At 43.6% G+C, this 14,709-nt stretch overlaps 1 protein-coding gene across 1 annotated transcript in view; it reads left to right on the top strand.

Annotated features, from left to right (window-relative positions):
• Window positions 1-14,709, top strand: part of LOC112574514 (collagen alpha-1(XXII) chain-like) — a 79,393-nt gene that overhangs the window by 35,620 nt on the left and 29,064 nt on the right. The window contains exons 25-27 of the mRNA XM_025255641.1: window positions 381-434; window positions 1,234-1,287; window positions 4,051-4,113. Of these exons, the coding sequence (XP_025111426.1) occupies window positions 381-434; window positions 1,234-1,287; window positions 4,051-4,113 (171 nt within the window). The remainder of the gene's footprint in view (window positions 1-380; window positions 435-1,233; window positions 1,288-4,050; window positions 4,114-14,709) is intronic.

The following is a 14,709-nucleotide window of genomic DNA, read 5'->3' as shown; positions in this document are numbered from 1 at the left end:
TAGTCTTTACTACTCTAGTCAGGTCTTCCCTTAACTGCTTTAGTTTTTCTTTAACTGGTCTAATCTAGTCTTTTCTTATCTACTCTAATCTCCTCTTATCTGCTGTCATCTAACCCTTTTTCTGTAACTTTCATCTAGTTGTCTTTATTCTATTTCTGTTTAGTTTGGTGCAAAGAAAGGGCTTCACGGACGTTGCCATCTTAAACATTTACAATTTTTAGGACTGTTTGTTTGTTTTAGATATTATTTAAAACCTTCCAAAAATTGTTCTTTTGTAGCTTTTAACATTGACAGCTGAGTGACATCTTGCAGGTAAGAGCAGCTTGTGAACTGTCTCACCTATTTACCTGTTTCTTCTCAATCTCCCTCTTTTGTCACAGGGACCGCCGGGTGACAGAGGGGATCCAGGCTCTCCAGGTCCGGAAGGACCAGCAGTATGTTGCTTGCGCCATCTTGTTTTGACTTTTTTCCCTCCCTGTCGTTCTTACTTCAGCTATTCTCCCTCCTTTCGTTGAGTTTCATTCTTTGCTTTCCCTGCTATTCTCTTTTCACCTGCTATACTCCCTCACTCCTTCCTTTTATCTCTAACTCCGTTAGTCTCTTCTCTTCCATTGTCTTTCCTATTGCTTCCCTGATATTCCCTCCCATTCGATTGTTTCATATTTCTTCCCTGATATTATCTCTCCTTCCACTGTGTTATCTATTCCCTTTCTGCTATTGTCTCTTCTTCATGATACTCTCCATCTCTCCTGGTTATTTTCTCTCCTTTCACTGCGTTCTCTATTCCTTTCTTGCTGTTCTCCCTCCTCTTCTGCCCATTCCTTTCCTGCTATTGTATCCTCCATACTACTCTTCTCTCTCACACCTAATCAATCAATCAACTGCCTTAATCAATCAACTGCCTTAATTTTGCAGTGATTGGTCCTTTTTGTATCATAAAATGCGTTGGATGAGTATTTTACCACTCTGTTTCCACCTTGATTTTGTATTGAGTTTTTCATTCAGTGTGTATCACTAGCTTTGTTTGTCATTGTTTCTATGTGTATCACTAGCTTTATTTCTCACTCTGTTTATTACTAGCTTTATTTCTCCTTCTGTATGTTTCACTAACTTCAATTCTGTTGCACTTCTTATTCACCACTACCTTTCTCGTGCATTTTGTGTGTATCGCCAGCTATGTTTCTCCTTAATCTGTGTGTATATTTCGCTTTTCTTCCTTGACTTGAACTTCAGGGGCAGCCAGGGGCAGCTGGAAATCCTGGTATTCCTGGACTTAATGGTGTCAAGGTAGGTTTTTGAAATATACAGTGGCCGAATCTTGCTCCATAACCAATTAAAAACCGCTGTATTACAAAACTGCATAATGAAATCTTCCATTTATTAGAGAATTGAATAAAGATATATTTATAGAATCGTTACAAAACAGAGCATCATTAGCACTGATTACACTACAGAAGTGCATCCAGATGCCTGATTTAGCAGTAATTATGTCTATCAAGACACCTCAGTCTTTTAGCAATGGTAACATTGTCAGTACGCCTGAATTATTAGCAATAATGTCTATCTAGTCATTTAGCATTAATATGTCTGTCAATATGTCTTTTAACAGTAATCTGTTTGGGAATAGTCATTTAGCAGCAATGGCTGTGTATGGTGTTTGAGTGAGAGGCTGAGACATAAGAGGAAGAAGAGAGAGCGAGATGGAGAAGGAAGAATGAAAGGAGACCAATGCTGAAGTGGCCATTAGAGAAAAGAACACAGACACATGCTGTTGCCCCTTTTGAAGCCCAGCTGGATCCGGCGTACTAATATACAAAGAACACAGAGAAAACAATAAAAATACCTGGACAGAAAAGCACAGTCCTTAAAATCTAATAATCTTTGAACTTAAATCGCAATACTGCTAATCAAGTAATTACATGGAGACAGAAACTTACAGAACGATTCCAAACAAAGCCTCAAGAGGTTCATGTGAATAAATAACACTCGTTTAATACCTCAAGAACATGAAGTCTAGTCAGAACTTCACACCAGAGCACCCAGGTACACTATCAGGCTTCCCATCTCTGCCAAGGGCACAAGACACAGCAAAAGTTCATCTACATTTGTCGGCCCTTATCTTCACAGTTTCTGATATTGATAGAGCATCCTGTGAATGACACCCTGACATCAACACACATCAAACCCACGCACTCCCACGCAAATCGTTTGCCGCCCTTTCATCTTTTGTTTCTCTTTCCCTTCCCATCCAAATGATTCTTTTTTGAATAGCACATTTGTGACAGGGGAGAAACATAAGTTTGTCACCGAAACAACAATTTAGGGTTAGGGTTAGCCCTGACTACCGACAGTACTTTTATTATCATGACCAGGAGCCAAACATGATCTTTTCATTGACACAATAACTCTGCCCCGTGAGTGTCAGATGGTCAATATGCTCATGATCATCCTTTCCATAACAACAGAGATGAAAGTAATACTTTTAACTGCTGATGCTCCTCCCTCTCTCTCTCTCTGTCTCTCACACACACATACATACACACATCTCGTTCGCCCTTCGGAGGCCGATGATGACCATGACATATTAATGATTAAAGGATTAGATGTTGGTGGTGATAAGCACACATCTATATATATACACACACACACTAACCTCGTGAGACTGGCATACCTGGTATCTTGTTTCAACTATGGCTACTTAGCAACTTGAAGTAAACGCGTGGAAGGCAGCCCTCGTGCGTTTATAACACTTTCAAACACTCCGGTAGATTATTCTAGAATATTGACACTAGTCCTGTTCACGATAGTATAACCACTGCACCAGTTCCTTATAGCATAAACTGCCAGCTTATTATATTCCACCCCTAGTTTATTATGGTTTTAACAGGAGCCCAATTCATTATAGTATAGCCCCAGTTTATTGTGGTATCAACACTCCACGAGTCATTTCTAGATTAACACCAGGATTGCCAGGATTGCCAGGATTGCCAGGATTGCCAGTCTCTGCAGTCGTCTACATTGTAGTGAGGATGGAAGAAATAGGTTGGGAGTTAAGGGAGGAGACAACAAAGGAGAGAGAAAAGGGGAAGAAGAGTTAACCCTAAGTGACAAGAGAGACAAAAGGTAGGAGGAATAGGATTAACCTTGACAAAAGAAGTTGGGTGAGTAGGGTTAATCCTAAGTGACAAGAGAGTGAAATGAAGGAAACAAAAGAGAGTTGCTACGCAAAGCCAACACCTCCAAACCCACAACCCGAACTGAGCCTGAAATGTTACACTTGCATCCGATGCTCGTTTCTCCTCCAGCATCTGTCTGTCTCACTCTGTCTGCGTCTTGTGGGATGTGTGACTTGCAGTCGCATGTCGGGCTGTGCCAAGCCTCCAGCAGGCGGCACTGTCTACAGCTGAGGAGAAGAGAAAGGCTCTGGCAATGCCGCTGGCTGGAGTGAGGTGCGTGGCGGAGAGGAGCGCAAGATGGCAGCCGTTTGGTTTGGGACGCCAGCACTGACGAACCCCAGGAGCTAAGGATCCCCCCTTCCCTACCACCTCCTCCGTCCCCGGCCCGTGATTTCTTGTCGACTTTGCGGCCTTGGCCAAAGCCAAGTCTCGTAGAAACGCGTCGCCGCCGATTCATGACCTAACCCTAACCCTAACTCTGACCCTGACCCTTTTGTTGTGCAGCCACTTCCGGCTTGGTTCTTTCCTTTTCCTACCCCCCCCCCCCCCACACACCTTACCTTCAATTCCCCTTCCCCCCTCCGAAGCTCGTGTTGTGTTCCACTTCACAGTTGGCTTGCTCCGCCCGCCACGCATGGCTTCATTGCCTGCATGTGGATACACACCAAAGAGCCGACAGCAGAAAGCGCCATAGACGTGGTTAGAGGCACGATGAGGATAGCTGTTGCGGTTGTTGTCGGCGGCATGTGAGGATGAGCGGATCATGAGAGTGGCAAGTCTGTCTGCGTGGATGCTGCTGCGTGCGCTGTTGCTGTACGTGCTGGGCGTGGCTGACGATGCTGTTCAGGCGACTGTACGTTACTATTATTATCAGGGCGATCCGGGCGAGCGCGGACCGGAGGGGCCCCGAGGACAGCCCGGCATGGACGGCCGACCGGTGAGTACACCCCACATGCTTTTTGGTTTTGCCGGAGGCAGGCCTCTAGCTGAGCAACTTCCTTGCTTAAGTGTCGTGTGCACTGTCCTGTTCCGTGATCGTGGAGCATCTGTGCCCCGTGTTCCATATGTGTTACGTGTTGTGGGCATTGTGACCCCCAGTGGATGTGTCATCTGCCATGTATGTGTCAGGTGCCATGTTTGTGCTGTTTGTAAAGATTTACCGTGTTTGTGTCACGTCTGTCACGTATAACTGTGCGTATCATAATACTTCACATGGGACAGACGCTTTCACAGTCTTTGACATGTCACCACTGTCTTGTGGTCATCTGCTATCATTGCTTTCTACTGATTCTCACAGTAGTTGCTTCAAGTCTTTTGGGTCTTCATGATTCGAGTTTTTTCAAAAGTCATTTTCTTTGTTTTTTTTTCCATTGCTCTTTGTTTTCTCTTTCTACAGGTGTTTCTTACATTTCTGTTTCGCTATTTCTTGATGTTAGAATAAACCACTTACTTGTGATATCTGTATATATATATCTATACGTGTGATATTTGATAGCTATGTCTACACATCAGGACACGTACAAATGAAATACACATCCGTGCACACGACAAAATTTAGAGTTTATGTAGAGATCAAGTGACAAATGGAAAATCTACATGACAACACCAACACAATAAATATATATATATATCTGCTTGAGAACATGATGATATGAAATATATCAAACGCCAGTAAAGACAATCATTATACAGGGAGACCGAATGACTACTGTCTACTATGTAGTAAGTACAACCATACTATTTTCGCTCTCTTTCTCCTTCCATCTGTGTGTGGGTGTGGGTGTGGATGTGTACATGTGTAAGTGTTTGCATGTTTGTGAGGATGAAGTGTGTGTGTGTTTTCCTTCCCTCATTTCTTCCTGTGTATCCAGTACTTTACTGGCGAGGGCGAACATTGGTCGAAGTTATGCTGATTTCTTTGCTAGAAAACTTTGTCGACCTTTGCAGTGCCAAACAATTCTCTTTAGAGACATAATGGCGATACCTATTTCAGATAATTGAAAAACGTTTTGCGACAAACAGAACCTGTGCATCCACACAGACTACTTGCTCCGCGAGCACAAACAATGGGATTCCTCCTGAGGATGGTGTCCGCTGCAAGACAGGGTTTGTCTCGCGACTTGCCATTTGTAGGCAGCTAATACAGCAAACTTTCTCCTCTCGCCAGTCTGATCAGTATCTGGTCGTTAGTGAAGCAAACTTTCTGATCAGTATCTGGTCGTTAGTGAAGCAAACTTTCTGATCAGTATCTGGTCGTTAGTGAAGTAAACTCTCTGATCAGTATCTGGTCGTTAGTGAAGCAAACTTTCTGATCAGTATCTGGTCGTTAGTGAAGCAAACTTTCTGATCAGTATCTGGTCGTTAGTGAAGCAAACTCTTTGATCAGTATCTGGTCGTTAGTGAAGCAAACTCTTTGATCAGTATCTGGTCGTTAGTGAAGCAAACTTTCTGATCAGTATCTGGTCGTTAGTAAAGCAAACTCTCTGATCAGTATCTGGTCGTTAGTGAAGCAAACTCTCTGATCAGTATCTGGTCGTTAGTGAAGCAAACTTTCTGATCAGTATCTGGTCGTTAGTGAAGCAAACTTTCTGATCAGTATCTGGTCGTTAGTGAAGCAAACTCTCTGATCAGTATCTGGTCGTTAGTGAAGCAAACTCTCTGATCAGTATCTGGTCGTTAGTGAAGCAAACTTTCTGATCAGTATCTGGTCGTTAGTGAAGCAAACTTATCAGTATCGGTCGTTAGTGAAGCAAACTCTTTGATCAGTATTGGTCGTTAGTGAAGCAAACTCTTGATCAGTATCTGGTCGTTAGTGAAGCAAACTCTCTGATCAGTATCTGGTCGTTAGTGAAGCAAACTTTCTGATCAGTATCTGGTCGTTAGTGAAGCAAACTTTTCTGATCAGTATCTGGTCGTTAGTGAAGCAAACTCTTCTGATCAGTATCTGGTCGTTAGTGAAGCAAACTTCTGATCAGTATCTGGTCGTTAGTGAAGCAAACTTTCTGATCAGTATCTGGTCGTTAGTAAGCAAATCTTCTGATCAGTAACTCTTTGATCAGTATCTGGTCGTTAGTGAAGCAAACTCTCTGATCAGTATCTGGTCGTTAGTAAAGCAAACTCTTTGATCAGTATCTGGTCGTTAGTGAAGCAAACTCTTTGATCAGTATCTGGTCGTTAGTAAAGCAAACTCTTTGATAAGTATCTGGTCGTTAGTAAAGCAAACTCTTTGATCAGTATCTGGTCGTTAGTAAAGCAAACTCTCTGATCAGTATCTGGTCGTTAGTAAAGCAAACTCTCTGATCAGTATCTGGTCGTTAGTGAAGTAAACTTTCTGATCAGTATCTGGTCGTTAGTAAAGCAAACTCTCTGATCAGTATCTGGTCGTTAGTAAAGCAAACTCTTTGATCAGTATCTGGTCGTTAGTGAAGCAAACTCTTTGATCAGTATCTGGTCGTTAGTAAAGCAAACTCTTTGATCAGTATCTGGTCGTTAGTAAAGCAAACTTTCTGATCAGTATCTGGTCGTTAGTGAAGCAAACTTTCTGATCAGTATCTGGTCGTTAGTGAAGCAAACTCTCTTATAAGTATCTGGTCGTTAGTAAAGCAAACTCTTTGATCAGTATCGGTGTAGTGACTGCTATGATTATCACTGCTGTATATATGTAGCGATGGTCAATATTATTAAGGCTGTCATAGCTACAAGGATATGGCTGAAGGGAGGGCTTGAACCCAGAAACACGCCTGTTCGGTATCTACCTTAGTCTTTTGGCACAGAAAACTCTTCCCCCACCCCATCCCACCCACCTCTCAGGTACAAAGCTGTAGGAAATGCGTGAGTCCACAGATGACTGGGAGGTCGATGAGATAGTCATCATCCTCCGATAATCTAGTTCCGAGTTAAGCACGATCTTTTTCACCTCCCTCTTAGCGACCGAAAGGTTAGGAGACTATCCTTACCTTTATTTCTTTTGTAACAGCCGGCATGGATATCGACATATTATCGAAATTATTGTTCATTCAATAAAGTATTGGCAACTTTTTCTTTTAGTATGTCTGGCAGCCTTGACTTCCTATCACATTCACTTCTCTTTCTGTACCTCCATCTCTTCCTCTCTCTCTCTCTCAAGAACACACACATAATCTGGCTACCCTGGTATCCTTATCAGAATCACCTCTCTTTCTCTACCACCTCTCGGTCTTTCATACACTCACATACACTCACTTTTGCGCGTGCGGCAAAATGTGGTAAATCTCGTCAAATCTCGTCTGATCAGCGCCCCCAGAGCCGTCAATGCGAATTTTTTTTATTATTATTATTATCATTCTTGCATCTTTCACTCACAAGTCAAGTTTGCTGACTCTAAGGTCAACTCCCTGACCTACACGTCAGGTCAAGGGTCAGGCTTTCTGTGAACCGCAGTGATTGAAGGAAGACTAGCTGCTGGAGTTTCAGTGTGGTCTCACTTTGAATGTTGATGGGCTGATAAAACTTTCGGCTATCATTCACACTGATATCACCCTACCCACTACATTGGGCCACAGAACTAACATACAAGTTGTCAGTAGTGTTTGCCTGGCATCATTCATCCCTCTTGGATTGTTTGCACTCCTCACCTCCGAGGCCTTGATGGCTGCTACTTGTATGGGAGATGAGACCATTCAAAGTTGTCCACATTGACTTCAGGGATCATAGCAGGAGAGCTTAGACAGGGTGAGTTTAGTTCCCACTCGATTGCTTAGTTCCTACTGCAAGAATTTACACAAGTGCTAGAATGTAGAGAAGTATCAGTCTATTTCAGTTCTCTGCTCACCCCGTCTCTCTATCACTCTCTTGTTTTCACTTAAATATCGCTGATACCATCTTGTGATGGATCGTACATAATGAAGGACTGTGACGAACGATGCTATGATGACAATAGACTAGGTATGTATACACTGTGTACATACATATGTCATGAATGACTATAAACTGTGACTACTTTAAATCTTTAACTTCTTTGACAGACTTAAGATAATGTGACAAACTGTATGCCATAAATAAAATGTTGTGACTGACTACAGATACTGTGACTGACTGTATGTCATGAACAAACTATGCCGACTGACTGTAGGTATTGCGCCTACATGATATGACGGTTTTACATACTGTGAACGGCAATAGATACTTTCCTCTTTACCCATGGACATGTGAACACCCGACCTCTCTACCTTACTTTTGTATCTGTTAGCCCTCTAACATTTCCTAAGTTTCATCTGATTTATGAACAGCTTGGCCTGATTATACTCCTTATCTGATTGCTGCCTGGCTTGAAATGACCATCTTACCTGTAGTGTCTTCTGTAACCAACCTGGTGTATCTGGCCTGACTTGTCTCACACACTTTGCATGGCCTGTGAACAACCTAACCTGATTTATACCCTGATCGCTGATCAGCTTGAAACGCTATGAGCCCTGAAGTCAATGTGGACAACTTTGCCAGTACATAAACACCTGACACACAGAAAGCCCAGTACATAAACACCTGACACACAGAAAGCCCGTACATAAACACCTGACACACAGAAAGCCCAGTACATAAATACCTGACACACAGAAAGCCCGTACATAAACACCTGACACACAGAAAGCCCGTACATAAACACCTGACACATAGAAAGCCCAGTACATAAACACCTGACACACAGAAAGCCCGTACATAAACACCTGACACACAGAAAGCCCAGTACATAAATACCTGACACACAGAAAGCCCGTACATAAACACCTGACACACAGAAAAGCCCGTACATAAACACTGACACACAGAAAGCCCAGTACATAAATACCTGACACACAGAAAGCCCGTACATAAACACCTGACACACAGAAAGCCCGTACATAAACATCTGACACACAGAAAGCCCGTACATAAACACCTGAACACAGAAAGCCAGTACATAAACACCTGACACACAGAAAGCCCAGTACATAAACACCTGACACACAGAAAGCCCAGTACATAAACACCTGACACACAGAAAGCCCAGTACATAAACACCTGACACACAGAAAGCCCAGTACATAAATACCTGACACACAGAAAGCCCGTACATAAACACCTGACACACAGAAAGCCCGTACATAAACATCTGACACACAGAAAGCCCGTACATAAACACCTGACACACAGAAAGCCCAGTACATAAACACCTGACACACAGAAAGCCCAGTACATAAACACCTGACACACAGAAAGCCCAGTACATAAACACCTGACACACAGAAAGCCCAGTACATAAACACCTGACACACAGAAAGCCCAGTACATAAACACCTGACACACAGAAAGCCCAGTGCTATGGCGCTATCATAAGCATCTGTCTGCAGAACGCACGGTCTGTTTTCTTCTCTAAACTTTATTCAGTTCTTCTGTCACAGGAGAAAGTAAACCAGACAATCGTTGAGGCTGCTTCATCCGTCAGGCTGTTCCCACCACTCATTTCTGACCGCCGGCACTGAGCGAGAAGCCATCGTTTAACTTCTGCCCCCCCCCCCCAACCTCTCCCACCTTCCCCCTTCATCAGCCTCCGGCCCACTACGTCAGCCCTGCTGTCAGTCTCAGACATTCTTGGCCAGAAATAATCCATAGACTTGCCTGGGTGAATGGTGTGCCAAGTAGGGCAGACAGAGCTTCAGTCTCAACAATACCCATCCCACAGCTGCTGCATTCTGCACGTCACCACACACCCTCGCTCCTCCCGGCCATGCTTCAGTACACACCATATCTCGCACTCTGTGCTTCTGGAGATGGTGTAAGCTCAGTCATCATACTTATATTTTACAGAGCCATAACGTGTATGCTTAATACTATGTTTTATGGGAGAAGAGAGGTTTTACACTTGTTAACTTCAGACATATTCGTTCTACAGCTTTCTTTGCCCTCTGCTCTGAGGGACACGTGTTTTCAGTCTGCGGTTCAAGGAATAGAGCATGCGTTTTTATATCTACGGTTGAAGGATGTGAACATAAGTGAACATATGTTTTTACACTCTTTGGTTCATAGAGCTCACTCGGTACTTCAAGGGGCGCGTGGCGTTCAAGGTCAGTCATCACCTGCGCCCGCGCGCTGCACCTCTTGGCGCCGTGTGCTGCAGCCCTCACTTGTAGAGAGGTTGTCAGCCAGTTTGTCAGCCAGTTTGTCAGCCAGACAAGTCAGAGCGCTACTACGAGGGGTCATGATGAAAATAGGCATTAATCTGTGATATGTTGTTATTTACATGCACAACGAACACACACATGGCTTCCCTTCCAGAACGACATCGCCCTGTCTGTGCCTCGTCAGCTGACGATGGTGAGCAGCTGAAGGCCGTCACATGAAAGCTAATGAAACACTAATCGGGCCAAGTCATGCCTCTAGCTCATTAAGTGCTTGCAAGTCTGCCACGTGACTGGGCTGCACGCAGAAGGTGGCAACGTGGCAGGAGCTGATGTGGCGTCATGTGGTGTCACGTGACCGCGCTGCAGGCCAGGCGCATTGCCGTCTGAAGAATGGATTTCTTGCCTGACAGTCGGCGTGTGACTCCTTCTCAAGTTCGTAAAGCCGCACAGTGGCTGACTCCATCAGCAAGCAAGCATCCAGCTTCTGCAATGGGCGTGACGGCATAGCTCACAGTTATCCCCCTTTGTGGATGTTCAACTGGACAGGCATGTCACGTTCACGTCACACACACTCGTGACAAAAGGCCATTCTTTCAACAAATGACAAAGATTGCCTTGGACTGTCAAGATCATACATTTTTGATTGTGAATTCTTTTCTTTCCTCTGTTTTTCTCTGGACCAAGGACTTTGACAACGAGCAGGACTTTCCACCATTAACACTCAGCACCAGACTATGTCAAGCACTCGACTGACCGGATGGGCCACGAACACCGACAGGGGCGTACCACAAATAACATGACGATTACAAAAGAAGGCTGCATCAACCTTCCCTGATGAAGTTCAGAAGACATACACCTCCCCATTGTGAAGTCACAGAGTTTGCTAACTAAATTTTTAACACGTCAGGAATCAAAACGTTAAATTTTCAAATATGAAAACTGTCGTGAAAACTGTTGTTAACTCAGACTACTTTTCTTACAATTCACAAATAAAAGTGCTGTATTCATCATGACCATACAATATATATATATATTAAGATATCTCTCACACTAACTCTTTGTCATGAACTTCCACTTAGTTCAATCGGAAAGGCCGGGGTTATCTCTCGAACGTCCTCCTCAGTGGACTCAGTGGCGAAACCAACGAGGCTCGCGCGATGAAAGTTCAGGTTGTGAAAGCAATGTCTGTCCACACTGACAATACAACTCTCACGTTAAGGGGCTCGCACACGAGCATCACAGAAGCAGATACATGCCCCCGATGCTAGTGTTGCTGCTGGTGTGCGGCATGCCGTCCCGTGTGCGACGTCGTTGTCGCTGGTGGCGTCGTTGTTGTCGCTGATGGCGTCGTTGTTGTCGCTGGTGGCGTCGTTGTTGTCGTTGGTGGCGTCGTTGTCGTCGCTGGTGGCGTCGTTGTTGTCGTTGGTGGCGTCGTTGTTGTCGCTGGTGGCGTCGTTGTTGTCGTTGGTGGCGTCGTTGTTGTCGTTGGTGGCGTCGTTGTTGTCGTTGGTGGCGTCGTTGTTGTCGCTGGTGGCGTCGTTGTTGTCGTTGGTGGCGTCGTTGTTGTCGCTGGTGGCGTCGTCTCCAGCTGCAGGCTCAGCAGTAGAGGACTTGCCGCTGGAAGCAGCGCAGCTTCTACTTCTCCTGCTGTACAGGGGCGCAACTCGGCAAGAAACTGTCAAGATCGGCGAGTTATCCCCAACACGATACGATGCAAAGATTTTATTGTCTTCATTAATTGTTAAACGAATGAACGCTTTTAATGAGGGTGTTTATTTTGCTAACTCAGTCAAGCCACATCCATCTTCACAGTGTGTTGATGAGTTTTAGCCGTTAGACTGTCCAGTAGTTCAATAGGTCGATCGACAGTCACCTACTTTTCTTCAATGTCAGCTCGATCCTTGGCAGAGACGGACATCGACAACTCTAAAACAAAATATATATATATATATCTTGGCGAACCATTTGCTTTCTGTACAGTTGTTGCTATTTAATAATCGCTGATCGTTATACCTTTGCTTTATATAGTCTGATGAGATATTTTTGAGAACATTACAATGTTTTCTGTGGCTTGCGAACCTTTACAAAGACATGCATGTAAATTGAAAGAGAAGACAAGTATGTCACCGTGTATTAGATCATGAAAACATAAAATAACATAAAACAATTAGACATAGTGCGAACAAAATACAGTAAGTAGTTTTTGCAAACCTTTAATATTTGAAAAATTGCATGTTATCATTTTTAAAACAGTTTACCGATAACTGACAGAAGCGTTGTGCACAAGAACCCATGTAATTAAATGAAATGTCATAAAACATCCACATCATTTCACTGGTCAAATGTAACTTATGACAATTGCTAATTTCATTCTTGGTTGAAATGTTATGTACTGCATGCTACACTTTCATGTTCAATTCTAGGTATTGCATTTAATTATAAACCATGGTAGCACTATTATTATAGAGAGTGAAAGCAATTTCTACAATGGACCAGGGCTTCTGCTTACGCAAAAAATTGCGTACAGTACGCATTAAAAGTTCGGAGGACCCCTTCAATTTTCTTCAATGGGGTCCCCTTCAAATTTGGGCAAAGAACAAGGACCCCTTAAAAATCTGAAGAAGGGGTCCCTGGGACCCCAAAGAATTTAGCCTAACAAGTTTATTACAGATTAAAGGCAAGGTATATTTACTTGTATAGGCCAGTAAGTAAAATCCTGCAGCACAACACACAGAACTGCAAATACGAAATAATGCATCAAACTGAACAAACATAAATCATAGAAAATTTTCCCGCAGGCCAGCTCTTCATTACAATTCCCTGACACAGATCATTGTCTCCTGTGGGTGGGTGGAAACTAAATATGTGCATTTACATATTTAATAATAACAATCATAATCTCAATATTAAAGTTTCCTGCTTGTTAGTGAGCTCAGTGCATTTGAACAGAAGACCAACACAACACGTACAAAAGCACAGGTTGAAAATTACAGAAAGAAGTCATGGGGGGTGGGCAGGAGAAGAAGGAAAAGGTGGCCACTTGTTATTGTAGTTACTGTTGAATGTGAAGTGAAATATAAAGTACTTGTGCTATCATTGCTTAGTGATTTGAAGGCAGGATCCATCATGTCTTTCTTGCTAACCCCTGATATCATAGTGTGGCAAATGTTGAAGCTGCCAAATCACACCCAGCAGGGCGCCTCGCACTCCGGTCAGGTGTGGTGGTGATGCTGGGTGTGAGAGTAATATTCAGCTTTTCCTGGACAACAATACTCCAAACAGATTTGCAATACTCAGCACCAGAAAGTGCACACGGCAATACGATACCCCTCACAGTCACACGCATTGCACTGCCACACGTCCACCCGTGAAGCAGCTGGTAGGAGCACAGTTCACATCGACATCAAAACTGTAGAGACTGGTAGTACTCATGGCTCTCGTCAGTAGAAATCTTAGCAGCAACATGTTAGAGTGATGTGCGGATGGTAGCTGACATCTTCACGGTGCCAGAATAAGGTGTTACATGGACTATGGATGTGAGCATTTGGCACCATATCTAGAGATGTGCGTGTTCCTGACATTTTATACGCTGTTTCTATGTGGAACATTGTTCTTGTCTCATGTCTCAGTTGTTGTTTCTGGTTGTTATCTGTATACTGCGCACGTCTGGGATATAGTTTCTCCTGACTCTGTATGCTACCTTCTTGTGTAAGGTCTGTTCTTGGCTGTTGGTCTGCGTGCTTTCTGCAAATAGACTGATTGTAGAAGATACCGAGCCAGCAGTTTTCATTCTCAGCAGGTAGGGTAATTCTTCAACGAGCTTTCGGGAGGGAGTATAAGGTTGGGGAAAACTTTGCTCATTATTTATTGTGATGAACCTGCGCTTTCCGTTTTTTTCTCCCTCAGTTGGACCCCTCTGTGTGTGTCTATTGTTGGAAGATTGCCACTAAATACTGGGCTAACACGTCTGCCAAGCCAGAAACCAGTCGCTTCTAACTGGCGGCGCTTTACAGCTGAAGTGTGCTCTAGGTTTAGTGAGCCACTTTCTGACTGCGATAGTGCAGGCTTGTGAGCAGGGCACCGAAAACTGTTTCTTGTTGCTTTCATTCAAAAAGTTAAATTTACCAACAAAAAATTTGAAAGGCATCAAAACGATCTGAAATTTCCTTAGAAAATCGTTGTTGGCAGTATTCAGAGTAGAGAGTGTTAGAAGGCGGTATTTTAACCCAAAGGACTAGTAGGGATTAGAAAAACTTCAGAAGTGTTAGTGGGGAATAGCGGAACTTCAGAAGTGTTAGTGGGGATTAGCAAAACTTCAGAAGTGTTAGTGGGGAATAGCGGAACTTCAAAAGTATCAGTATTAGTGGGGTGGGGAGGCGCTAGTAGCCAGTGGCGAA

This window comes from Pomacea canaliculata, linkage group LG10, assembly GCF_003073045.1.
Source record: "Pomacea canaliculata isolate SZHN2017 linkage group LG10, ASM307304v1, whole genome shotgun sequence".
In the NCBI taxonomy this organism is placed as follows: Eukaryota; Metazoa; Mollusca; class Gastropoda; order Architaenioglossa; family Ampullariidae; genus Pomacea; species Pomacea canaliculata.
This window is presented reverse-complemented; position numbering and strand designations above follow the sequence as displayed.